The sequence below is a fragment of the Erithacus rubecula genome (genome assembly GCF_903797595.1).
Source record: "Erithacus rubecula genome assembly, chromosome: 20".
Classification (NCBI taxonomy): domain Eukaryota; kingdom Metazoa; phylum Chordata; class Aves; order Passeriformes; family Muscicapidae; genus Erithacus; species Erithacus rubecula.
The window spans coordinates 4,970,240-4,995,419 of record NC_136672.1 but is presented as its reverse complement, the minus strand read 5'-3'; the positions used below and the strand labels follow the sequence as shown (position 1 = coordinate 4,995,419).

Here is a 25,180-nt window from a genome sequence, read left to right as displayed (position 1 = left end):
CCACACTACCTTAACGCTGCGCCGTTTGCTCGCGCGGTGTATTCCGGGAGCTGTAGTCCGTCCGTACGCGGTGTTAGCACTCTCCCCGTCGGTCACGCGGTGCATGCTGGGAGTTGTAGGCCGGCCGCCATGATACCCCCCCATCCCCGCCTCAGGGCCTGGCACCCTCTCTCTCTATATTTGGTGGAGTAAAATAAAAATAATCCCGCATATCTGGCGGTTCTGTACATGAAATGAAGTTTAGCCCCTTAAACAGCGAAGATGCTTCATATCCAACAATTTTTTTAAATTCCCACTGTGCATTTTCTGTGTCACACGCAAGCAGATTTTTGATCCTGTTATTGGCCGCTTTCAGTGATGGCACCAAGCACATCCGAAAAATTACTCTTATATTGAAGTGCCTAACTAGTAAACGAGGCAGGACCATGTTTCTCTGTCAGAAATCTGAGAAAATAGCTGTGGCATCCTGCAGATCTGCAGGAAAGGTCTAAACTTTTGCCTCCAGCTGTGCAAGTAGGAGGAATTTTAAAAAAATTCAATGATTGCTTAACTTCATTAAAAATCAGAACCCTGCAAAACTAATCTGTTTGAAGGGCTCCCTCAGATCAATAACTGACAGCTGTATATCAATAACATATATCTATATAATATATATCTATATAATATATATATGTAATGTATATCAATAATAAATAAGAGCATGTATTACCCTCTATTTCATCATTTTAGATGGATCTGAGCTCTTCCCTGGATTTACAGCCCAGTCCTGTCTGAGTGCCTGAGAACCAGAGATGGGGAGGGGGGGGAAAGCAGAAAAACATAATGGAAACCAGATTTAAATAAAGCCAGTGACATAATCTGTACTTTCTTGGCAGGAAAAGAACAAGTTTGTGCTTTTCATATCCGCTTTTTCAATAAGCAGTAAGTTTCCCTTTTAAGAAACAGCCATAACAAACAGTTCTGAGTCTTCTCCTATTAAAGTCAGGAGCAGAATCCACTTGGCTTCCACAGAAGCACCCAGATGGAGCATTGGCACCTCACATGAACTAAGGCTCACCAAAAAACATTTATATCCTAACTCCAGCTGACATTTGGGATTAAGAAAAGTAGCTTTCATTTCAAAAAGATGCTGCTGTAATTACCAGTGTGTGTGTGAAGCTTTAGACCTCCTCATCACACAGAAAACCTTGGAAATTTACACTCTAAACCTTAAAATTGCTTAAAACTACCTAATCTGATAATCTATTTTTATTTGTAGGATGAGGACAGACATAGAAGAGAGAACTGAGACAATTCATTGTTTTGAATTGCCCAGGGCTGACAATTATTGTTGGATTTTAAGGTTCTTCCGCTCATTTTGCAATAAAAATGTGTATGTGGCAGAATTCCCTTGGACACACTTGGAAAATAAAATGTGTGTTATTTTATGCCAGATGCACAGGACACAGAAAAGTAAACATGAGATAATGGGACAATTCAAATGGTTTGGTATTTAAAAGAAACACAACTCAGGCCAATGACTGTGTCATATTTAATGAACAAATCATAGTCTCTAACACCATTATATTATTCTGTTACAGTTTTTTCACACACTGTAAAACACCCTACAGTTACTGTATTTAAAAAATCCTAATTAAAAAGAGGAACACTCTGTGACAGCAGAAATAACCCAAGGGAACAAGGAAAGGCTGTTTAAATTGCCAAGTGCTATCAAACCATCTCAACTCATCTCACCCTGCAATTAACCCTTTGTTTACAGCAAAATCGGGGATGCAGAGCTGGTGCAGTGCACATTCCCTGACAGTTCCAGTTCACAGCCCAAATTACAACAGCACTGAGCAATCTCTGACCCAGCTCCTGAGTGGATTGTAAATCATCCCTAAAGCAGGAGGGATTTTAGCACTCCCAACCAGGATAAAGCAAGCAGCAGGAAGGAGAGGGTTGGGCAGCACTTCCCAACTGCAGCATCCCCAGATGCTCCTCGTGGAGCTGCATCCAGGAATCCACCCAAAGCAGCAGCAGAGGCACACAGCATGGCCAGACACCCCAGCAGCCTCCTGACAGGGTGGAAGGAGAGGATCTCTGAGCCTGCCAAGCCCTGAAGGAGGTCAGAGGTTCATGTCAGTGCACTGGGAAAGTGGAGAAGGGTGGGATGCATGGCTCCAGCCTGGCTTTCCCCTTGGAGCAATCAATCCACCCACAGTGAGAGGAAACAGGGCAAAGCCCCAGATCTGCTGTGTTTACTCTGGCAGAACTCCTCGCTGCAAACTGTGGGAGCTTAGCCTGAATAAATGAGATTTAGGGCGCCGACGTGGGGCCACATGGGAGATCTCTTCCTGCAGAGATGAAGGTTCCTTCCTCCTCCTCCTCCCCACACACGGGCTGTGGCACAGCCCCACCTTCCCCATTCCCTGAGGAACTGGCCCAGGTTCTGCTGTGAGCAGCAGTGGTGCCTGCTCTGTGTCACCGCTGACATCTCGTGCAAGGGCGGCTGGCGCCAGCCAAACAAAGAGGGTTTGGAGCTCAGGATGCAGGGAATGAATTCCCATCCGGACAGAAGTCTGGGCAGCATTCCCACCAGCCAGGAAAGGCCAAGATTTCAGCTGAAAATTTCACTCTGCAAGCCCTACTGTTCCTTTTCCCACTGCTCGCAGCAGTTCAGGAGTCACCTCGTGCAGGGCAGGAGGAGGAGGAGGAATTTGCAGACAGATCCCAGCAAGCCCCTTCCCAAACTGACTCACCAGCCTTGCCCTGGGGAAGGGTGGCTGCATTCAGACTCTTCACACACTCAAATATCCTCATTTTCAGGGTGCTGGCAGCTCTTCCTGCACCAGCAGAAACTGGCAGTGCCGGTGAAGGAGTGACAGTAAAGGAGCTCTGTGAGCCTCAGCATGTAAACGTGGCTTTATATGTAACTTTAACTTCAAACCTCCCAGCTTTGTGCCTGCCTTTTATTCATGTTCACATTTTTCCCTTTGCTTCACTTGAATATAGCACTATGATTTCCAGCTTATCCTTTGAGGAAAAAAAAAAAATTTAGCTAAATGGGCTGTTTATTATCCCTGCTGATGGTTGTTGCATCATCCCTGACTCACTCATGCCAGTGAAGAACCTGACCCTCTGTATTTTTTCTCCAGGTGTACATTACACAGCACCATGGTTCTGTAAAGCAAGCTTTGGGAGGTAGGTAGCAAAATAACCCCAGAAAAAATAAACTTGTGGAAAGGCACGGTGTGCTGAGACAGGGGCTGCTCTGTGCTGCCCTCACAGGCAATATTTCTGTGTTTTCCTCCTGAAAAAGCTCCCCTGGGACATGTGAACTGGCAGTTTTGTCTCTCAGCCTCGAGTTTCCACCTTTCCTGAAGGGACCAGTGTTCCCCCTCGGCTTGAGAGTAGTTTTTGTTAATTGTTACTTATTCCCAGACTCTAAAGGGTCATTTAGTAGCTGACTGATGCTGCATCTTTTTCGAGGCACTCACAGCTGTCCCTAGAACACTAAACCAGACCATTTATCTCTGGGATATATTCACAGTACCTCTGTCACTTCAAAATCTCTAAGCTAAGGGGCAGATTTTTAGCTCAAGTGTGCCCAGGGTTCTTGAAGAGCTGGTGGTTTAACAGTACTAAAATCCCCCAGAACAGCAGTGCCATCAAAAACATGGGGGAAAATTTGGCTGTAAAGCTTTGCTAAGAGTTACCAAAGAATGTGTTTACTTAAAGCACATCCTCAAAACTTGGCTTGTGCTGTCCCCTTCCCCATGTCCAGGTGGGAACAGTGGTGCTGCAGGAGGTTTCTCCCTTTCCCAGCTGGGTGTTTGCCTCACATTTGCAGCACTAGTGGGTGGGCAGCCCTGCAAGGAGAGGTGCTGCATCACCCCAGCACCCAGGCAGGCTCCTCCACGTCCCCCTCCCTGGAGCCCCATCTCTCCCATGCCAGGGCACAGCAGTGATGTGGCACCAGGGAAGTGACCACACCTGCCTTGGGGGCTCACCTGGTCCACAAGAGGGCTTGCTCCATCAAAGGCACTTTGTGAGGAGCATGCAGAAGGTGTGGATGAGGCAGCACTTAAAAAAGCATCAGCAACAGAGCCTGAGATAAGGCACAAAGCATCTGCACAAGCTGCTGGGGCAGAGCGAGCAGAGGTGAAGGAGAGGGACTGGGCAGGGGGCCAAGGCACAGCTCCAAATCTGTGTGGCACTTGTGAGCAGCACACTTTACCAAGAAAGGTTGTTGCAGTCCCTGATGTCCAGAAAGGGAAGCTGAGGGCAGGGAGCAGCACAGGGACAGCCCGAGCTCCCTCAGGGGCAGAGCTGGCACTCAGCCCCAGCCCCACCCTGCCCAGCAGGAGGCTTCATCCAGCCCCGGGTCCCAGCAGCGCAGAGAGGAGGGAGAGCTGCCACAGACACACACAGGGCTACCAAAGAGAGGTGGCAGTAATGTCCAGGAGAGGTGGCAGTAATGTCCAGGGAGACTTTGGTGGGAGCCCCTGTCCCGGGCAGTCACCGGCGCTTCAGCACCGGCACACACTCCTTCTTCAGCGGCCCGATCTGCAGGTGGGCGTCCACACTCTCCAGGAAGAAGGCTGGCTTCAGCCTGCACGAGAAGAGAGAGCCAAACTGCCTGTTGATCTTGCTCTGGAACGGGTCAAGCTTCCCCTTGGCAGAGGGGCAGACCTTGAGCTGCTGCAGGCAGGTCATTTTGGAGTCCTTGATCCCGTAGAAGGTCAGAGCCTTTTCGGAGTACTCCAGGAAGACGCCGATGGTGTGGAAGAAGGGCTGCTGGATGGTGCACTCAGAGCCCCCAAACCAGGCCACGTAGCTCTGGCCGTTCCACTGCAGGCAGCAGGACCTGTCGTTCCTGCCCAGCCGGCCGTGGCTGTAGGCCTGGCGCGGGTCGAAGTCCTCGGCGATGACCCCGATGCTCACCCAGCCGTCGATCAGCTCCACCTCCCAGTAGTAGTTGCCCCTGTTCATGAGGTTCAGGCCCAGCACCTGCTCGCAGTTGATGAAGCGGGTGGGGCTCTCCGGGTAGGGGATGGGGCACAGCACCCGCTTGGCCCCCTTGGTGCCGAACAGCTGGATGAATTTATCGGCTGTGTCGCTGTCCAGGTCGATGATGAAGGCAACTGTGTGGGTGGGGAAAGAGGGAGAAGTGAGCATGTGAGGAAATCCTCCCTGCCTCAGCCTCTGATGATGAACATTACCCTTTCTGACCTGTCCCCTCGCTTTTAATCCCGTGGCAAATTTCAGTCAATGAGGATGAAAGGCTGAAAGAGATGATACTCCCACAAGCAGGATGAACACAGGGAACTGAGCAGAGGAGAGAGCAGAGGGGCTGCTTGATGAGCTCAGCTGTGATACCAGACATTGGAGAATCCACCTGACAGAGTGGTGGTAAGAAAATCTGACATAAAAGCCTGTTTGAGGTAACTACAGATAAATGCAGTGTAGAGAGACCCCAGGAAGAGAGAATAGCCAGGTATGCCACAGCTACAAACAGCAAGTGGGGCCATGGGCCATGTGAGGGCCCAAACAGAGGGGGTGCCCAAGGGAACAACCCTGGACATGGATCACTATCAACTGCATTGTATTCTGAACATGTCCCAGCCTGACCCCATATCCCCTGCAGGGCTGGGGACACACAGGTGGGGTGTGGGAGCTCCAGCCCAGCCCTGGACCCTCCAGCCTCAGCCTCTCCTGCCTCACTCTGCTCCACCACTGTGTGATCCCTGGCATTCTGCTGCTGCAGACACTCTCACCAGCCCAGAGTCCTGCAGCAATAAAAGCAGATGCACAAACTCTGATCTAATTTAAAGAGGATCCGTTTTGCCAAGGGCTGGAAGGCAGCAGGAATTACAGAGGACGCCTACAGCCCCCCTGGGGCAGCTGGGCCAGCAGAACCACAGACAAGGGAAAAAAAACATCACCTAACCAGGCTGTGACTGTTGTTAGGAAAGCCAGGAGGCTTCCCTGCTAGCCAAGCAATGTTTCCTCTGTTGGTGGCAGCACTCCCACACTGCTGGATCAGCGCTGCCAGGCGAGCGGGAAGGAGAGAGGAAAGGGAAGATGGGCCTTAGCAACAACCACCACAGCAAAAGTCCCCTGCTTACATTTCAGGAAATAATCACGGTGCTCCAGGAAGGCAGGATTGTTTGACTTGTCTGGAAATCGGGATTCAGCCAATGCTGCAGAGACAGGGACAGAAGGGCTTGCATCAGCAAAGGAACCAAACCACCTGCAAGAGGGCAACTGGAGCATTGTCCCCTGCTCCTGATGGCACTCCCCACTCCCCCTGCACATCCCACACAGGAAAGGACAGACATAACTTCTGTCACCCCAGGGAGGTGGGCAGCAGGGCAGGGAACTGGCTGCAATTGCCATGGGCAGCCAAGAAATTGAGAAAGGAGAGAGCTCAGGTTAAATGAGACAGCATGGGAGAGAGCTGCCACATCAGCTCTCTAACCCTGGCACGTTTGGGAGCCCACAGCCTGCCCTGTGAGGAGGACTGTCTGTCCTGGGAAGAAGAGTCCCCTTTCACAGGAGGCCACTTTGGCCACTTGCCCCCTCCCACAGGGCCCTGCCTAACTCCCAGGCTGTTTGTTGCCTCTCCAGTCTCAGTCTCTGTGGAAAATTTCACAAAACCTCAAAGAGGCGTAAGCCCAGACAGGGATTGTGCAACGTGCAGGGAGCCTGTGCTGAGCAGCTTCCAGGGCTGGAAGAACAGGGGTGAGAACTCACAGGGGCCATGGAGCCTGCAGCCACCCACACAGGGAAGAGGGAGAGGGACAGAGAACCATCCAGGCTGAGCAGACAGGTGAACACAAACCTTCCTCCACCTCCTGGCAATTCAATCCATCAACTCCTTTCCCCTGCAGGTGGTTCCACTGGTTTTTGCAGGCAGTGGACAGCACATCCTTCATGGCACCCACAGCTTGGGTGCACTTGGTGAAGTTCAGTTCTTTCTGGAAGCTCAAAGGTGGAGAGAGGTTTTCTTCCAAGGCTACTTTCAAGGCCTGAAATTCCTGAGCCAAAAAAGACAGAGTTTCAGGAGGTTTCAAACAAGCCAAAGTTGTCTCTTGTTCCACAACCCCACCCGGCCCTGGAGGATTTGGGATCTGGCAGCTCTCAGGACTTGGCCCAAGGACAGCATGAGGGAGGAGAGCACTAACTCAGCCACGTGTTCCTGGCACCTTCTCTTCACTCCCTTTCAAACCCAGGCTCAGACCATGCCTACCTCACATGGAGCAGCATCTCTCCCTAAACTGTCTCCTCTGACAGCTGGGCTGTCAGGGAGGGGAAGGATGCTGGAGGAAGCAGTGGGGCACCCCAAATTCTCATTCTCCCCACTCAGGGCAGCACATCAGCCTCTCCTGAGTCACAGACAGGACACAGAGGTGGGGGGCAGTGGAGGGGAAAATCTTGGCTGCACATCCCCCTGGAGAGGGGAGATGACTGTGTCAACAGGGATGAGACTGCAGCCTGCACATTCCACTGTTCCTGACCCCCAGCTCCACGGGAAATGGGACAAAACCCCAAAACACAACACTGTCAGCTCCTTCTTGCCACCCCACCTGGAGGAAGTAGATGGTGTCAGTGCTGGGGACGTTCTGCAGGTTCTGCTTGCACTGTGCCAGCTTGGCTCGTCTCTCCTCCTTCCAGCGCAGATCAGCCTCGGCCTCCCCCAGCATGGAGCGCTCCCCGTCCTCCAAGAACCCCATCACCTCCTTCTGGAAGGTCGCCAGCACCTCAGAGGCCTCTGCAAAGAGCTTCTCCACCCTTTCCCTCTCCTTTGTGGCAGCACCCTGGCAGGGAGAGAGGGGTCAGCCCCACAGGTGAGGGTGTGCCCTGCCCAGCACCCAGTTCTCAGCTCTGTGGAATCCCCCTGACTCCATCACTCTTCACACAAGAACTCAGATCACAGCACAGCTGTCAAAGGACCTGGCTGGGCACTGCCACTTACTGCTGCACCACATTTGGTGTCCCCAAGCAGGAAAGTGACATGTTTGCAAAAGGGCCAAAGGGACAACCCCCCTGAGCCTGAGGAGAGAAGGTGCAAGAGCCAGAGGATGCCCTGGCATAGTCCTTGCCCTCTTCCTTCTTCCTTGTTAAAAACTAAAGCAACCAGAGATGCCATGAGTGTTAGCAGAGATGAGGAGAAAGAATCCTCAGGGATCTCTGCCAGGATCACCATTGTTTCATGGTGCTCCTGTGAGCATCATCTCTGTACCCCATGCACCCCAAAATCTCACAGCCCCTTCTCCTCCACCCCCAGCCCAGCAGAGTCACCTTGATGAGCTCCACCATCTTCTTGGCCTGGGTGATGGTGACTGCCAGCTCCTCCAGCTCATTCTCCACATCGCTGAGGAATTTGGCTTGTTGGGCCTGCAGACATGAAGGACAAACCCTGAGCTTTACCCCCAGTCCCACTGGAGCCATTGGCCATTCAGGCTCTCCCTAAGCACAACCCACAGACCCTCTCTGACCGTGACCTCACAACCAGCCTTTGGGTGAAGGATACAAGGGGAACCACGAGCTGTTTGCCTGTTTTCCTTCCCTGCAACATCCAACATGCAAACTTCCCTTCTTACTCAGCTGGAAAGTGAAAGGGTCATGTCCAGTTCCATGTTCCCCACCCTGGTCCCAGCAGAAACGAAGCAAAACAGGAATTTGAAAGCAAAACCATCAGGCAGTGATTGCAGCTAAGGGAGTGCTCTTAGCAAGTACCCAGGGCTGGGAAAAATCCACCTGGTTTGGTGGAAAAGCTGAAAGGCAGGTCTGGAACACTCAGAAACTCAGCAGAGTCCCCTGGAGGTTTCTGTTTAGGAGCAAAGCACAGCAGCTCCAGAGCACGGGCTGCAAAGGAAGCACCTTCTGACCACGGCGTTTCCTGAGACGCTATTGTTGGCTCAGCCATTGCCCATCACGAGAACAGGTCCCTCGGGAGCCAGGAGGGCACTCCCAGCCCCAGCAGCTCCCTGCTGATGCTCAGCCCCTGCTCTGCTCCCTGCAGTGCTGGTGTCCCTAGAGCAGCTACAGGTGCTTTCCCTGTGTCCATCCCAGCCCGCAGCCAGGGCGGTGGCCCGCGGCGACATTCAGCAGCGCCTGCCGAGGTCTGACAGCTCCTCGGGGCTGGGATTACGCACACTTTCTATTTTAAGGCACCCCATGACTAATAATGCCGATAAAAGGGTTTTCCTAGCAGTCCATCAGGAGTGGGACCTGGCTTGGGGCTGGGCTCCTCCTTGGAAAAGGCAAACTTTCCCAAGGTCTCCAAATGCCTCATGGCCATGCGAGATGCCACCGCACCAAGAGCCTCACAGCTTCCCCTCTGCCTGCAGCCCCACAGGGGCCCCACACTTTCAAGGCAGCAGTGTCCAGGAAGGCAGCACCACCTCGGGACTGGAGCCCCGGCTCCTGGGAAGGCTCAGGGTGTGAGTTTAGGAGGTGACTCAGTCACATCTGGGAATGGGAGTGATGGAAAAACCCCCGCTGCCAAAACGGCAGGACACAAAGGGCTGGGGGAGCGGGAGCGGCGGGCGGGCCGGCTGCCAGCGCGGCCAGAAAAACCGCTTTGGCGGAGCTGTGGGAACGAGACGGAGCCCCGGGAGCGCGGGGGCGGCCGCTGTGGGGTGTCCCGGGCAGCCTCGCCCCAGCCCGACACCCACAGCATTCCGAGCTCGGGAAGATTCCCCACGGGATGCCTCGGCAGCGGCTCTGCCTCCATACCCGTCCCCACCTGCCCATCCTGTCCCAGTCCCGGGGGTTCCCTGATCGCGCAGCACCCTGTCCGTATGTTGGGGTGGAATCCCCCGAGGGGGTGAGAGTACAGCACCCCCTCCACATGGCATCCCACCAGGGCTGCACCTGCACACACCCCGCGTGGGGATCGGGCTCCCCGTGGGGACGGGGTGCAGGATGAACCCCTCCGAGGGATGCCGCACCTCGCACCACCCGCGGCACCCCACAGCTCATCCCACCCTCCCGCCCCACGCACCTGCTTGTGCTCTCGCTCCTGCTCGAGGGGCACCACGTCGTGGGCGCGGTGCTCGTGGGCGCGGCAGCGGGAGCAGACGCAGCTCTGCTCCGTGCGGCAGAAGCCGTCCAGGGGCTGCAGGTGCCGGGGGCACAGCCCTTCCTCCAGCCGGCGCAGCGGGGTCACCAGGCGGTGTGCGCGGAAAGCCGGGGCGCGCCGGTGCGGCTCCAGGTGCGCCCCGCAGAAGGACGCCAGGCACACCAGGCACGACCGCTCCGCCGGCACCCGGGACTCGGGCGGGCACACATCGCACAGCACCGCCGCTCCTTCCTCCCCGGCGGCATCCTCCTCCTCGGCTCCCGGCGCCATCGGGGACGCGGCGGCCGGGGGCGATGGGGACGATGGGGACGCCAGCAGCGGCAGGAGCTCGCACAGGGCGCGGTTCTTGCAGAGCCGCAGCCCCGCGGGGACGGGCTCCTGGCACAGCGGGCAGCGAGCGGCCCCGCCCGCCCCAGCGCCGTCGGGGGGGCCCGGCCGCTGGCGGAGCGCCTGCAAGCAGCCCTGGCAGAAGTTGTGTCCGCACGGCACCGTCACCGGGTCCCGCAGCACGTCCAGGCAGATGGGGCAGCCCAGCGGACCCTCGGGCAGCCGCAGCGCCGCGCCGCAGGACGGCGGAGCGCTCCCGGGCGCGGTGTCCATCCCTGAGCGCCCCGAGCGGCGCCGGCCCCGCTCGCAGCCCCGGCGGAGGCGGGGGCACCGCGCCCCGCCCGCCCGCTCCGCCTCCCGCCGCCGCCGCTCCGCTCCCCGCCGTTACAAACCTGGAACTAGCGTCTCGATATTCAGCGAAATTTGGTGCTGGGGGCACTGAGCCACAGCATCAACCTCGGCACCTGGTCCCGGGGCACCCGCCCTCCTGGGAAGGGTCTCACCCCAAATGGGATCTGCTCCCATCTGGTGCCTCTGCCTGGCATCAGCCCCTGGGGATGTCACCCTGCGCCCCACCCAGGGTCTGCCACCTCCTAAAGGATCTGCCCCACTGGGATCTGGACTCTCCCCAGCGTTCTACTGCTCCCAAAGGAAGCTGCTGACCTTACCCAAATCTCCCATCCGGGGAAGCTGGTGCCAGCCATTCCAACCCCCCTCCCAAGCATCTGCTGCTCCCCTTGGGCATTCCTTCTGCCTTTAGGACCTGCTGCTCCGCACCCTGGGGCCACATGGAAGGTCCTGAGCCCCCCAGTGCACAGGTGCAGGTGCTTTCCTGCCAGCCCTCGTGTCCATGGACCTACATCAGCCCTCCCCATGGCCAAAAAGGGCTGCAGTGCTGGCTCAGCCACTGTCCCCTTTTCCTCTGGTGTTGGACAGGCACCAGAGAGGGATGGCTTCTAGAGTGAAGATCTTACTCATGAGATCTCTGGACCTCTTCTGTGCAGGATACACAGGCAATTTTTTGACTTGGATAAGTTCCCAGGTGCATGCTGGCCCAAGGCCTGACCCAAGGACAGGGCTGGGAGGAGCAGGGAGGTGTCGAGAGAAGCAGGAAGCACAAGACAAATAACATCTGTTCTTGAAGAAGGGGATTGATCCTTTTAAGCCTTTTGTCCCCAAAGGGAAAAATGTGATTCACTCCCCAGGCATTCACATCCCCAGCACCTTTGAACCCAGTGCCCAGTTTCACCCCATTAATCCTCACCAGCACTCCCACAGGAGCCAGAGGAAACATTGGACTTGTGGTCTCGCTTTTGAAAAAACATCAATGAAAACTTTAGATTTTCTTCTGTGACAAATCAACTTTGGAGCAGAGCAGTAGGAAACCAGGTTTCCTTATCACAGGGCTGCAGTAAATAAAGCACCTTCTGTCTCTGCTGCCAGCTGTCACTTCAGGGGTTGGTCATAGGCCCCATGGGGACACAGAGGGACAGGATGGAGCCCTGCAGGGATGGCTGTGAGAAAAGGGGTACCCAGCTCCCCCCCACCCCCAGTGCTGCTCACATCTCCCAACAACAGCAAGGTCAAACCAGCAAGAAAATAAAGCTTTATTGGGAAAAGCAGCATTGTACAGAGTTGCAGTGTAAACCCTGAGAAGATGCTCTGCCCAACCTGAGACTGGCATGAGGAAACCAAGAAGGGGCTGAGGGAAGCAGGACCTGCCTGCATGTGAGACTGAGCACAGAGGTTACTCCAGATTGTTTCAGAGCACTCTGTGGCAGCAGCACCTTCCTCTGGGGTCCCCCTCATCCCAAACCTTCCCCAAGTTTGGGAAGTTTGGCAAGGATGGAAGAAAGAGGACAATGTCATTTTTTCACCCTCCTTATTTCCCCTTCCCTTGCTCTGTCTGCAGGGACAGGGACACCCACGGTGAGCTCCAGCCCTGCCATGTGTCCCTAGTGATACTTGCACATGCAAATCAAACAGGTTAATTTACATGTCTGTCCCCACCAGCTCTTGTTAAAACACTGCACTCCACACCTGCTCAGCACTGAGCTCCCACTGTACCATGACAGCCTCAGCTGCAGCTGCACCAGCCTGGCTATGGCTCCGTGTGGTGGCACAGTGTCACCACTCTCCCCTCACACAGCCAAAACACGGGGTACAGGGGCTCAGTGAAGACACCATGGAAGGAGTGGATGAGCTTTGTCCTCTCCCCGAGGCCATAGAAGGAGAGGAGACCCTTGCCATAGTCCAGGCTGACCCCCAGGTTCTTGTAGAGCTGCTCCTGGATTTTCTCAGCCCGGCCCTTGTGCCAGGCCAGGTAACAATCCTCCCTCACCTGCAGCCCCCAGGAGCCCCCATCCAGCCCAATGTTGAACCTGTGGCCCTGTTGCTGCTCCCGGGGCAGCCCCTGGTAGGTGACCCCCAGGATGACAGAGTGGCTGGAGATCTTCACCTCCCAGTAGTGGTGGCCAGGGCCGTAGCTCTGCGTGCACAGCACCTGCCAGGGCTGGAAGCGAGGGCCCTGCTCCTGCCCAGGGACAGCACTGGCACTGTGCTTGGCTGTCCGGCCTCCTCTGCACAGCTGCAGGTACTTGTTGGCTGTCTGGGGATCGAAGGTCAGGTTGCAGTGGTCTGGGGAGAGCGATGGGCATGGACGGGGCTGAAATGAGTCATCTGACATTTATGCCCTCCCTTTATGCCCTCAATTCTGTAGGGCTGGCTCCCGAAATGGAGGGGAACAGGTTGGTTGTTTGGAGAGGGAAGGGAGAGGGGAGGATGCAATACCTGCCCTAGAGGGAATGGAAAAGGCCAGAAATAGCTGTTGAGGCATTAGACACGATGCTTTGCACAGTTCTTGCACAACCCAGCTCACAACCAACAAGTGGCCATTGTGACTACAGTATCTCTGTGGCCATTTTGGCAGGAGTTGTTTGGTTTTAAGAGCAAAATTACCAGTGTGGGTTGGGAGAGTGGGAGAAAGCCAGGTGTTAAGTGAGCAAATATGGTATTGCAGGGAGTTACTCTCCTCTGCATAGGCTGTGACATCTCCTGCCATGGGCATTCACTGGCTACCAGCACCCCACCTTCCTCCCCAACACCTGGGCCTGGCAGCTGGCTGGGCTCCTGCCTGCTGCCCATAAATAACATGGGGTTCCCACTAATAACCCTAAGAATGTTCTGTGGGGCCTGATGGAGGGATTTCCTACAGGTCCCATAGGCAGCAACTGCCTCCTTGGCAAAAGTGACATGACCAACCCTCTTCCCAACAGGGAGGAGATGGGAAGAGGAGCACAGAGGAGTTTCCTAAAAGCAGGAGAGGGATGGGCCTGTGAAGGAAAGGGGACATGGAGGACTGTATATAGGAATGCTCAGGCCATATCCCTGGACAGAGAGCAATGGCTGCAGGCAGGGCTCTGGACTGGGGCTATGCCACGCAGGGCAGTGACTGATCCAGCATCAGACAGCCTCAGTTCCATGGGAAAGCAATTCCTGCTGCTGCTAATCCCCCTAATGAGTCCTTTCCCATCCCAACATCCACCCTTCTCTGCATTTAGGGAGACACATTGGAAGGAGCCCCTGTCCCTGCAGCCACAACCACCCTCCTCCCAGGAAGGAGCCCAGCTTGGTGACATCTCTTCCTGCTGGGGACCCCAGGGAGCTGCTGTCCCTCCAGGCCCCCTGTGCTCCTTACCCTTCAGAAGCTCAGCTCGGAGCTGGCACCTGGGGAGAGGAGCCCCAGCCTTCACCACCAGCTCCTGGGGATGCACTGGGCCTGTGGAGGATGGGAACAGGCATTTTGAGTAATGCCACCCAAAAACTTCTTTCTTCCTGGCTTCATGGGAAGAAGAAGAGAAGCACGAGAAGTAGGAGGAACTCCATTGTATCCAAACCTAGGAGCAGGCACGTGCCACCATGGTTCAGCATTGCCAGCAAGGAGGGGCCACAGGGAGGCCACCCAGCTCATCCCACTGTATCTGCTGAACAGTAAATGTGTCCCATCCCAAACCCCGTGCCCAGTTAGCTGTGTCCCCAGCAGTGACACAGGCCAGGCTCATCTTCAGGATGACTCAGAGCCCTTCAAAGTACCCCTGAGAGCAGGAGGGTTACCTTGGCCAGCAGGGTCTGGGGCTTTGGGGGCCACAGAGCCAGGCAGGTCCTCCAGCAGGAGCCTGGAGATGCTGGTGAGGATCTCAGAGATGGGCTTGATCACAGCAGCCACATCAAACTCCATGGGCACCAGCGCCTCTGGGCTCTCCAGAGGTGGGAGCAGGGGGAACTCCTGCAGACAGACACACAGACACCATGCACCAGCCTGGGCAGGACTGTGCAAACCCATTTGCACTCACCATATCTCCTCAGTGGGCAACAGGGGCATCCCAGCATTGCCCACACAGCTTTACAGGGACCCCCAAAACCAGCTCTTCCCTGTAGCCCCATCACACCCCTGAGCCAGACTGAGGATGCATTCCCAGTGGGAATGGGCTGAACACGATTCTGCTGTCATCTAAAGGGTACAAGCAAACACAAGGACACAGTGCAGAGTGGTACCTGGAGGAAGGTCCTGTGGTCAGGGCAGGCCAGCAGGCTCTGAGCCCTCTCCCTGTGCTGGCCAAGCACATCCAGGCGATCCTTACACAGGTTCCAGTTCTTGTCCACACGCTCCAGTGCTGCCCCCTTCTCTTGCTCAATCCTGGCCATTGTCTGATGCTGGAGATCCTCCAGAGCTGTCCTCAGGTGGGTGAATTTGCTCTGAATCCCAGCTTTGAGCTCAGAGCAGTCCTGGGCAGGAAGAGCCATGAGAACCAGCATGCTCCCACCCACAGGCCAGCACAGGGAGGCTGCAGTGTTACCTCGATGCTCAGTGTTTGCAACTCCAGATCCTTCATTGCCAGCTCAATCCTCTCTGATTCCTCCTGGGCTTTTTCCAGGGATTCTTTCAAAAAGGCCTGTGAAGGGAGGCACCAACACAGATTATCGTTGGAAAAAGACCTCCAAGATCATCGAGTTCAACCTATGACTAACACCCCCAAGTAGCCCAGAGCATTGAGTTTTGTATCCAGTCATTTCTCCCAGTCGTGTCCTGTTGCACATCCTGTGAACAGCCCAATGCTGCCCACCCAGCCCCCAGGACCCTGTCAGTGCTGTGGGACAAGGCTAACAAGGAAGGAGGCAGCTTGGGAAGGGGACTCTGTGTCAGGATAACACAGAGTGTTAACAGAAGTGATGTTTTGTGCTGCCTTTCACCCTTTTTTTAGCTGTTGCCTCTAGATCAGAGGGTAACAAACACATATGGCACCATTCCTCTTGCTGGATTTCCCCAGCTCGCTGCTGCTCCTGACAACACCAGGGAGCAGCTGGGCACTGGTGACATCTCCCTGGCCAGCCCCACGTCCAGCTGAGGCTGGGCAGTCTGGCACACACAGGGACATCACATCCCTGCAGCAGGACACGGGGCAGTGAAGTGGATGTGGTGTGTGCCTGAGCTGTCACAACATCCCCTGTTCTCCCATCGCCCCAGCCCTGTCACCTGTTGGAGTCAGTGAGTCAGGGGTCTCTCTGAAGAATTCAGAGAGAAATCAGAGTGCAGGGTTTGAATTAAAGCTTTTGGATGGATTGAAGTATATTAAGCTTCTCACACATAAAGTAGACATTTAAGTAGCAGAAAGTCAGTAATTTTAGGGTGAGTTCTAATGTTTTTAGTAAGTGAAAGGTTCCAAATGCCAGAGTAGCAGAGCGAGTTCTAGTGAAGGTTGAAACATACTGATATCTTCAGTGGAGGCTCCAGGACCACAGTTGTAGACAGGATAGACATAATAGAGCTATAGTAAGAATATTGCTGATATTTTTCAGATAGAACAAGATAGGTTGTATGCATAGCTCTATACATAACCTGGTGTGCTAAGAAACTAGAATTCTAATAGGTTAAGGAGTGGTGGTCTGAGTTTGCATCTTAGCTTGTTGGAAAAATCCTATATAAGAGTTTGTATTGGGGAGAGTTGTTGCTTTTATCCATTCTGGTTTCTAGCCATTTGTTTATTGCCACTGCATTTGCCATTGCCTTTTCCTATTGCCTGTTGAGACTGATGTGCTTGGTAATAACATGTGCTTTGCAATAAATAACCTTTCTAACTATCAGCTGCTTGCTTATTTAAGGTAACCCGATGAAGTAGGAGCCTAAGAACACTGAGTAGGCGCCATAGAGCACTGGAGGTGCGAGAAGCTCATCCACGCACCTGCTTTGCGGCCCGTTCCTCCTCGAAGAGCACCCGCCGGTGGCGCTGGCAGTCCCGCACGGTGCAGATGCAGCAGATGCAGCGCCGCTCGTCCTGGCAGTACAGCTCCAGCGGCCGCCCGTGCTGCCGGCACAGCTCGCCCGGGGCCGCCGCGCCCCGGCCCGCGGCCGAGCCCCGCGCGTCGCTGTCCCGAGCCAGCTCCACCACGCTGTCCAGGATGACATTCTTCTCCAGCTGCGGGCACGGCCCGAAGCCCCTGCGGCACTCGGGGCAGGTGCAGCTCCCGGCCGCCGCCTGCTTTTGCTTCTCCCAGTGGTTGCTGATGCAGCGCTTGCAGAAGTTGTGGCCGCAGGGCAAAGTGACGGGCACCCGGAACAGCTCCAGGCAGATGGAGCACACCAGCTTCTCCTCCAGCTTCTGCGAGATGGGCGATGCCATGCTGCGCCGAGATGGGCAGGGAAGCCGGGGAAATAGAAACTGAGGAGCGCAGAGGAAGAGGAGGCGGTGCCGCTGTGCCCAGAGGCGGGGCAGGGCTCCCGGCCAGACGCGCTCCTGAAGTGACACCCGGTGGCTGTCCCCTCGTCAGGGCGGCTGTGCCCGAGGGCTGGAGCTTCCCCCCGTGCAGAGGGAGGGCTGTGAAGCACAGTGGGACACTCCGGAGCGGATGGAAAGCTGAGTGACAGCACAGGAGACGCGCGGGAGGCAGACAGGGATCAGAGTAATGTGTATTTGCATGGACAATTGGATTTTCACTCCTCTATTGCCCTTTGAGGGAAAGTCCAGGGATCCTCAGCTCTGCCAGGGCTGGATCCCTGAGCTGAGCACGGCAGCCCCCCGGCACAGAGCTCCCCTCTGTACAAAGCTCCTGCCTGGGAAGCAGCAGAGAGAGGCACCCACTGCTGCTGCAGCCCCATGTCACCTCCATGTGACACATGCCAGCACCATGTTCTGCCTTTGCATCTTTTAAACCACAGCTCCTGCTGTTTGCCATGTCCCCATGCACACCCACCACACCCATTCCTGAGAACTTCCTTGCAACACCTGTGCACATCAGCACCCTGAAATGCAATAAAGATGGCACCTGGGCCACCTGTCCCTGCTCAGGTGACAGGTGGAGTCTCCTGCCCAGAGGCCTGTGCACTGCAAACCTTCACCTCATTGTCACATAGTTCAGTTTTCCCAGCCCAAGCCTTATCTCTGAACCAAGCCCATGTGCTATCTTGCACACGTTCCCAGGCTGCTGGGACAGCCTTGTTTTTCAGCAGCTCTGCAGCCTCCCCTCACGAGCAGCTTCCCTGGCACCTGCAGAGGTGAGGGCAAGCAAGGAGGCCTCTGGAGGATTGTCCAGACCATCTTCCATACCACAGGCAGGCTCAGAACCACCCCCAACCACAGGAGAGGACTTGGGATATGTCACAACTCCCTGCATGTCCCAGCAAGCTTCAGGTCCAAAACATTCCTTTGGGTTGCATCTATCAATTCTGATTTAATATTTAAAGCCCAGAGAGGCATAGCATGACCTGTGTGTCTGCCTGGAACCTGTGTTCCCACCATGGGCACCTCCCCAGTGCACTCACCCCAGTTTAAACCAGACCCCAGAACCCTTCAGGGTGGGAGGGGAATTCAGGAAGCTCTGGAGTAACTGGTAACAGCCCTGAGCACAGGCAGCAGGGGGGCACTTCAGCCCAATCTCAGCTGTTTGCTGAAGACTCCAATTTCCTAGTAGAAGGAACCTCAGAAAAAGTCACTGGGAACAGGCAGCTGTACCAGCAGGAACATGTTGGTGTTTGGGGGTCAATGTGAACAGGAGATGCACAGTGGAGCACAGCAGAAAACAGAGGCTCTCCAAGGCTTGGGAACAGGACCAGCAGCAGCAGCAGCTCTGCTTCTGCTCCACCTGCTCACATCAGGCATGTCCTGTCCAGGAAGAGGGGAAGGAGACTGAGGTCCATGTGCTTGGGTAGCTGGAGCCACCTCCACAAACACCAGTCTTGTGCAGGTTTACCACCTGTGTAGCCACACTCTTCCCAAACTACAACATCCAAGGGAAGTGACTGGCCAGCAGAAGGGCTGCCCATCTCCCCTGCACCCTGCTGAGCTCCCCAGCTCTGTGCCATCTGGCCAGGGTAACAGGCTCTTCCCAATAAAGACAACTCTGCCAGCATTGCTCAGAGAGTGTTTAATCAGACTCATCTCTCCAGGAGGACTGCACAAAGGAAATCTGACACAGTCCTGAACCGCAGCACTGTGAGAGGAGAAAAATCCAGGCTGGCCTGGCTCTGCTTGTTCCATAAACAGGCAAAAGGAGAACTGTGATCCTTGTAGGAAACCAAAGCAGAGCATCTCTGGGGAGATGCAACCTGCCAGCCACTGCTCAGCTCTGCTGCAGAATCAGGAGCAAGGTTTCAGCCTGGCCATGGATTCACTTTGAATGTTCTTGTTAAGCAGCCTCTTGACCACACAGCTGCCAGCCCTGTGAGCACCCAACACCAGCTCCCAGCACAAGGAAACTGGGAGCTGAGGGGCTGAGACTTCATCACTTCCCTCCTGAGGCACTGAGGGGAGCACAGGAAATCCAGGAGCCAGCATCCCATGGACACAGAGGGACAGCTGCTAGTAGATGCCATAGGTGGGCTCCTGTGTGTCCCGGTACCTGTCCAGGTACCTGAGGGGCTGGTGGCGAGGGAACTTCACCTGGGGAGGGTGGTAGGGGGGCGGCCGCACGAACTCGAACACGGGCTCCCTCATGTCTGCAAAGGGGGGCCAGGGTCAGCAGCAGGGCTCTCATCTGAACCCCACACCCCCCTTCACCCACACACAACCAGGGCTGCTCAAACACGCCCTTGGAGCTGTTTTAAAATCCTCGCCCAAGGATTAGGGGTTGTTCCTTCAGGCTGCTGTTTGGAGGAGAATGGCTCAGGAAGGGTTTAGTCTGTGCTGATCCTGGACAAGTGCCAAGACCAAGAGCAGCCACAGGGTCATGTCCCACCCACAGACCCCCCTCAACATCCCCATTCCTTACTGAGCAGCTGATGGAAGGTGGAAGTGACAGAGCTGTCCCACTGACACTGGAAAAATGCCAGTCCTGCTGGGGTCAAGGCATCCTTATGCTTTCTGTAGAAGTCAAATGTGCTAAAGGTTCTCATCTTCAGGCTGTAGCTGGAAACAAGAGACAAGTACCAGGTGAACCTCTCCTTGCAGCAGTACCCTGCTCCACATCACCCCAGAGCATATGCAAGAGGTGGAAAAAAAAGCCACTAAAAGGAAATCCCCCAGTGTCTCCAGCTCTGTGCACATTTCTGGGCAGGACAAACCACTCTCTAACAGCCTGTTCTGTAACAACAGAACTCTGCAGTGCTGGGATTGTGGCTGCAGAGGACACACAAACCCAAAGCAGCCCTGCAGAACTCTGTAGAGTGACAGGAGCTGCTCCTCTACTGCAGTGGCAGGTCCATGAACCCCACAGGCAGCAGCAGCCAAGCCCAGCACGTGGGCAGAGGAATTACCACGGTGCTGGCCGAGCGTCCTGGCTGAAGTCGATGGGGCCGTGCTGCTTGAAGAGCAGGAAGATGAAGCGGTGGTAGCCTGTCCCCATGGCAGGGAAGGGGGGCAGGTAGTGGCACATCTCCTTACCAGCCTTGATGTCACTGCCTGGGATGTTGGTCCTGAACACAAACAGATTTACATTCATTTCCCTTCAGCAGATTTATCCAGGAGTGCAAATCGCTCTGCCATGCTGTGATGGGATTTCTGCTCCATTTATAAGGGAACAGGTAGTAGAGATTGCTTTCACCACAGGAAAAATCCCACCCAGTGATTGGAGTGCTGAACAGCAGCAAGGTCTGGAACTCCTGCATCCTTAGCAGGACCCAGAACACAGGGCTAAATGAGCTAATGGCAGGAGCACCAGGAAAGAGCTGTTGGAGGAGTTTCTGCCCAGTCCACAAGCACAGAGCACATGGCTCTGATGTACTCACACCAGCCAGTGGAGGTACTCTGAGTCTGCATCCCTCAAATGTCCATCTGCCAACACACAACACAGAAAAGTGACTTAGGGACACCCTGGAGCATCGACCCCAAAGTGAGAATGCCCAGACCAGAGGGAGCAGCTCAAGACCTCCCAGCATTCCTTCCCCAGCAGAAAAGGAACTAATTCCCATAGGAGTGAGTTTAAAATGAGGAGCAAAGAACTCTGCAGATCTAACTCCAAGATTCTTGAAATCTTGGACAGTTGCATCCCTTAACTGTGCCTTGGTCTCTCAGGGTCAACAATTTCAGTACAGCTGGCAGCAAAGCTGAGGAGTTTGGAGGTTAAACAAGACAGGAATCAGGAAATTGTTTCCTCTATAGTGTAGCACAGGTCCTGTTCTGTCACTGTCCCATCTTTCATCTGCTAGAGATCTGGGGAGGCTACAATCTTTCATCCACATGTAATATGTCCCAATCTAACAGATATAACATCACAGAATCACAGAATGCTTTGGGCTGGAAGGGACCTTTAAGGTTATCCCACCTCCTGCCATAGGCAAGAACATCTTCCACTTGACCAGGCTGCTCTAATCTGGCCTTGAACCCCTTCAGTGTTCATCATCTCTGTGCAGTCAAAAGAATCAGGAATTAACCTAAAGCTGAGTTTAAACATGTTCCTTTAAAGAACTTGCTGCTCACCTGGATTTGTGAGTAACAGAGTCCAGAGGGAGCCTTTGTCTGCCTCGTACGACACTGCAGGGGCACTGGAAGCCTAAAAGAGCAACATAAAGAAAATTTAAATCACTCACAGAACAGCTTCCATGAACTGTGTCTAGGCAAGGCTTGGACATACATAGACTAGACACTGGCAGGTCACTGAGGAAGCCACCTGGAGAGCCCCAAGGCATAAATAACCATCAGCTTCCTGACAGACAAGATAGGGACAATCTTTGTCCCCATCACATCCTTAAAATGCTTCCTTCAGCACAGAGGAGTGAAAGGCATCCCCTGGAATGAACCATGCTGGTTGGGAGCACCTGGCACAAAGGGGCTTCCCAGGGGCTCCAGGCTGTTCCCAGCTCCCCTCACATACCTCTGATGGAGTCACCATGTTCCCATAGTAGACTGGCACGAGGTGCTCATCCTCCTGGCTGTACTGCACCCTGAGGGCCACCCAGGGGGTGAAGGTGGCCCCCCTGAACAGGTCCCGGAACACCCCGCAGTGCTTGGCCACGCGCTGCTTGTGGAACGGGCCACTGGTCCTCTCCCACTCAGCCCTGACATCCTCGAGGGGAATGAGCACTGCAGGGAGAGAGGGAGGATGCAGAGGCAGCAGCTGGGCACCCAGAGCAGCTGGAGCAGGGAGGGAGGTGCTGGGGCACTGACCAGTCCGGAGCCGTGCCGCTCGTTCCATCTCAGCATTCTGGCGGTTCTCCCTCAGGATCCTCTTCCTTTCCTTGAGCTCCTCAGCCCGTGACAGCCTCTCATGTGGCAGCCCAATGTCTGTCTGGGGCTCTTCAGGGAGGGGTGAAAACAGAGGAGGGGAAACATGAGGACCCAAACCACCTAAACACAAACCCCTGTGAAACATCTGTGAGACAGAGACTGCCAGAGATGAGGATCACAGAAGGGTTTGGGTTGGGAGGGGCATTGAAAACCATCCACTCCACACCCCTGCCATGGACAAGGACACCTTGTCTGCTCTCTGTGGCACTACAGGGGCTCCAAGGAATCACTTATTTGCTCCATGTCTTTTGGCAGGTCCTGCCTCCCTCCCTCCCTCTGGAAAAATGTCACCCCTTTTCCCTGGAGACATCTTCACTCTGCACACTTGCACACACTTGTATTGGGAAGGATGAATCAGGAAAACCTTATAAATATGAGAGCTTAGCATAAGATTTTGAAACCATAGGTGAGATAGAAATGATAGCAGTCTTCGACTGTGTGGCTGAGAGCAACAATGTGAATGCTTGAAGGCCTTTTCCTTTGTTTAGATAATGCCAAATACTACAAATACCAAAAAAGCTAGCAGACATTCTCCCCAAGTATGACAGGAAAGGTTTGAGATAAGGTTTAGAGATAAGAAAGCAGTAAAACATGATAATATTATAGTGATTCCTATAGGTTGCATGTAAATGCTAGAGAATTTGTATCTTGTATTAGACTGGTTAGTGGAAATTAAAATATTCAAATATTGTGTTGTAAATGGGAAAATCTCTCCCTTACATCGTCCTCTTCTCTCTCTGTCTTACCTCTTACACTATTCCCCTCTCTTATCTCTTAGAACTTCTACCCCCTCTCTCTCTTTCTCAGTCCTGCTCAGAGCTGTGTCTGGCAGCTCCCAGCTGAGCCCTTTCACCCACACCCTTTGTAATAACCTGCAAATTTCAAGAGCAGAATTTAGAGAGCACCTAAGTCTGTCCTGACCACCGTGCCCCAGCAAAGAACTCCCACACACAGGCAAGGGCTGAGCCTGTGCCAAAGCAGCTCGCAGGGTGGTTTGGGGCTGTGCTGCTGCCCCCAGGGTACCTGCAGGGGGGTTGGTGTGTTTGTGGTAGGTGTTCCACCAGGGCTGCCTGCGGCTCTCCAGCTGCGCCTGCCGCAAATAGCGCCTGAAGCTGCGGTACCTCTGCGGCGCCTCCGCGCTCCCTACGGCCACATCCTCGTTGGGCATGGGCCCCAGAGGGGCTGCTCGCCTCCAGAGCACGGCTGAGGGCACACAGAGCAAGGGTCAGAGCGACAGAGACACCCCACACCCACGGAGTCATGGAGGGGTGAGGCTGGGAGGGACCGGAGGGATCGGATCCAGCACAAGGCAGGGCATTGTGTCCAGATGGCTCTGGAATATCTCCAGAGAGGGAGACTCCATGTTTCCTCTGGATAATCTGTCCAGGTGGAGTTCCCTGGGCACCACTTTGTGTCCCCGGTGCCATTGCTGGGCCCTGCTCTGCCCCTCCTGCAGACAGGACAGACAGGGATGAGGGCTCCTCTCAGCCCAGCCCCTCAGCCCTCCCCAGCACAGAGCTGCTCCATCCCCAGATCATCTCTCCACAGGGCCCCTCCAGGAGCTCCGTGTCTGTCTCATCCCACAACTGGGCACTGCTCCAGGGGAGGCCTCGCCAGGGCTGAGCAGAGGGGCAGCTTCACTCCCTGACCTGCTGCAAATGCTCCTCCTAACGCTCCCCGGGACACCAGAGCCCTTCTGTCCCTCGGGCACGGTGCTGGTCACGGGCAGCTCATTGTCCACCAGGAGCCAGAGCTGCTTCCCCACAGAGCTGCTTTTCCAGCGCTCAGTCCCTGTGCTGTGCTGGGGCTGTTCCTCCGCAGGTGAAGGGCCCCACACTCGCCTTTGCTGAATTCCGGGCAGTTCCTCTCTGCCCTTCTCCCCAGCCTGTCCAGCTCCCTCTGAAGGGCTCACAGCACTCTGGGCTATCGGCCACCCCCCCCAGCTCTGTGCCACCAGCGACCTTGCTGAGGAGGCGCCGACCCCTCATCCAAGTCACTGGGGAACAAATTAAACAACACTGAGCCCAGTACTGAACCCTGGGGGACACCACTAATGATAAAGCCTGGCGCTCGGGACACAGCCGTCCGAGAGCATCCTCCCCTTCGCTCCCCCTTCCCCGGCGGGTTTCGCGGCTCCTCTGGTTCTCCCGCCTCTCACCGGCCGTGCCGAAGCTCCGCGCGCCGCGGGCCCCGCGAAGCGCCGCGCTCAGCAAGGGCGCCGCCATGTTGTGCGCCGCGCTCAGGGAAGGACCCCGTTGCCATCGTGACGGGCGCTGCGCCGCGCAGGCCTGGCCTGGAAGGCCCGCCCACCACGGGGCTGCCCCTCGCGCCGCCTGACTCGGGCGGTCCCCGCGGCGGGGCTGTCTCTGCTAGAGCCTGATTAGAAACGTCCCTACAGCCGCAGCTGTTCCCTCGCCCCGGGCTCCCACTGAGGGAAGTGTCCCAAACATCCTCCATACCGTGCGCAGTTCACACCACGGCTGAGTACAGGACAAAGCCAGCCCCGTTCTTGTACTTGTTTGTACAGAGTTCCAGCTTCCCTCAAATCCCTGGGAATCCCCTGCAGGGCCGTCAGGCAGAGTTTAAACACTGTTTGCCCGAGACACAGCAAATCATGAAGTGCACAATATCCTCACCAGCAGCAAGGAAGGAAAACTCCAAAAAGGAATGGAAAACAAGAGTGAATTGAAGGTGCTGCTGCCCAGCACCATGGCAGACCCTCGCTGTGGGCACTGATGGCTTTGCTGGTGCTGGAGCTGCAGTGACACCAGCAAATGCCACAGCCAGCTCTGCCCTGTGCCAGCTGTGCTTCCCTGTGGCTGGCAGCAGCAGGACAGGCTGGATGGCTGCGGGATGGGACAGGGATCCCATGGGATGGCACTGCAGAGCAAAGCCAGGGAGGTCACACTCCAGGAAACACCAAAATCCAGCTAACTGGAGGTCTCCTGAATACTTCATTCTACTTCCCCCATTACTTCACATGAGATCCACTGAAGGCAGCGTGTGAAAAGACATTTTGTCTGAAAACACATTTTTGTAATTTATTAGCTCTGTACACAGCTAGTGC

The 25,180-nt window shown here is 55.2% G+C and overlaps 3 protein-coding genes across 3 annotated transcripts; all 3 read right to left on the bottom strand.

The window, feature by feature from the left end:
* Positions 1-1,517: 1,517 nt before the first annotated feature.
* Positions 1,518-10,725, bottom strand: TRIM47 (tripartite motif containing 47). The gene is made up of 6 exons (XM_079323436.1): positions 9,995-10,725; positions 8,287-8,382; positions 7,572-7,802; positions 6,827-7,022; positions 6,111-6,185; positions 1,518-5,126 (listed from the first exon to the last, which is right to left on the bottom strand). Exons 1-6 carry the CDS (start codon positions 10,670-10,672, stop codon positions 4,501-4,503), a joined length of 1,902 nt encoding a protein of 633 aa, XP_079179562.1. The 5' UTR covers positions 10,673-10,725; the 3' UTR covers positions 1,518-4,500.
* A 128-nt stretch (positions 10,726-10,853) lies between these two features.
* Positions 10,854-17,321, bottom strand: TRIM65 (tripartite motif containing 65). Its single transcript, XM_079323438.1, has 6 exons — positions 16,639-17,321; positions 15,256-15,351; positions 14,954-15,184; positions 14,513-14,684; positions 14,097-14,177; positions 10,854-13,036 (listed from the first exon to the last, which is right to left on the bottom strand). Exons 1-6 carry the CDS (start codon positions 17,074-17,076, stop codon positions 12,501-12,503), a joined length of 1,554 nt encoding a protein of 517 aa, XP_079179564.1. The 5' UTR covers positions 17,077-17,321; the 3' UTR covers positions 10,854-12,500.
* A 1,481-nt stretch (positions 17,322-18,802) lies between these two features.
* MRPL38 (mitochondrial ribosomal protein L38) lies at positions 18,803-24,397 on the bottom strand. The gene is made up of 9 exons (XM_079323359.1): positions 24,272-24,397; positions 23,137-23,316; positions 21,994-22,122; positions 21,701-21,909; positions 21,307-21,379; positions 20,616-20,661; positions 20,145-20,303; positions 19,661-19,797; positions 18,803-19,388 (listed from the first exon to the last, which is right to left on the bottom strand). Exons 1-9 carry the CDS (start codon positions 24,336-24,338, stop codon positions 19,252-19,254), a joined length of 1,137 nt encoding a protein of 378 aa, XP_079179485.1. The 5' UTR covers positions 24,339-24,397; the 3' UTR covers positions 18,803-19,251.
* Between the last annotated feature and the right edge of the window lie 783 nt (positions 24,398-25,180).

Bases quoted from the DNA above. Each gene is read 5' to 3' on its own strand.
- TRIM47 (XM_079323436.1), bottom strand. From the start codon at position 10,672: ATGGACACCGCGCCCGGGAGCGCTCCGCCGTCCTGCGGCGCGGCGCTG. The intron at 7,023-7,571 runs GTGGGGTGGCAA...TTTTTGGCTCAG, and splicing joins ACACCATCTACTTCCTCCAG to GAATTTCAGGCCTTGAAAGT. The intron at 5,127-6,110 runs GTAAGCAGGGGA...CCACCCACACAG, and splicing joins CCGTGATTATTTCCTGAAAT to TTGCCTTCATCATCGACCTG.
- TRIM65 (XM_079323438.1), bottom strand. From the start codon at position 17,076: ATGGCATCGCCCATCTCGCAGAAGCTGGAGGAGAAGCTGGTGTGCTCC. The intron at 15,185-15,255 runs GTAACACTGCAG...CTTCCTGCCCAG, and splicing joins TGCAAACACTGAGCATCGAG to GACTGCTCTGAGCTCAAAGC. The intron at 14,685-14,953 runs GTACCACTCTGC...GTCTGTCTGCAG, and splicing joins ACCACAGGACCTTCCTCCAG to GAGTTCCCCCTGCTCCCACC.
- MRPL38 (XM_079323359.1), bottom strand. From the start codon at position 24,338: ATGGCGGCGCCCTTGCTGAGCGCGGCGCTTCGCGGGGCCCGCGGCGCG. The intron at 22,123-23,136 runs GTACCCTGGGGG...CCCTCCCTGAAG, and splicing joins ACACACCAACCCCCCTGCAG to AGCCCCAGACAGACATTGGG. The intron at 20,304-20,615 runs GTGAGTACATCA...GTTTGTGTTCAG, and splicing joins GAGTACCTCCACTGGCTGGT to GACCAACATCCCAGGCAGTG.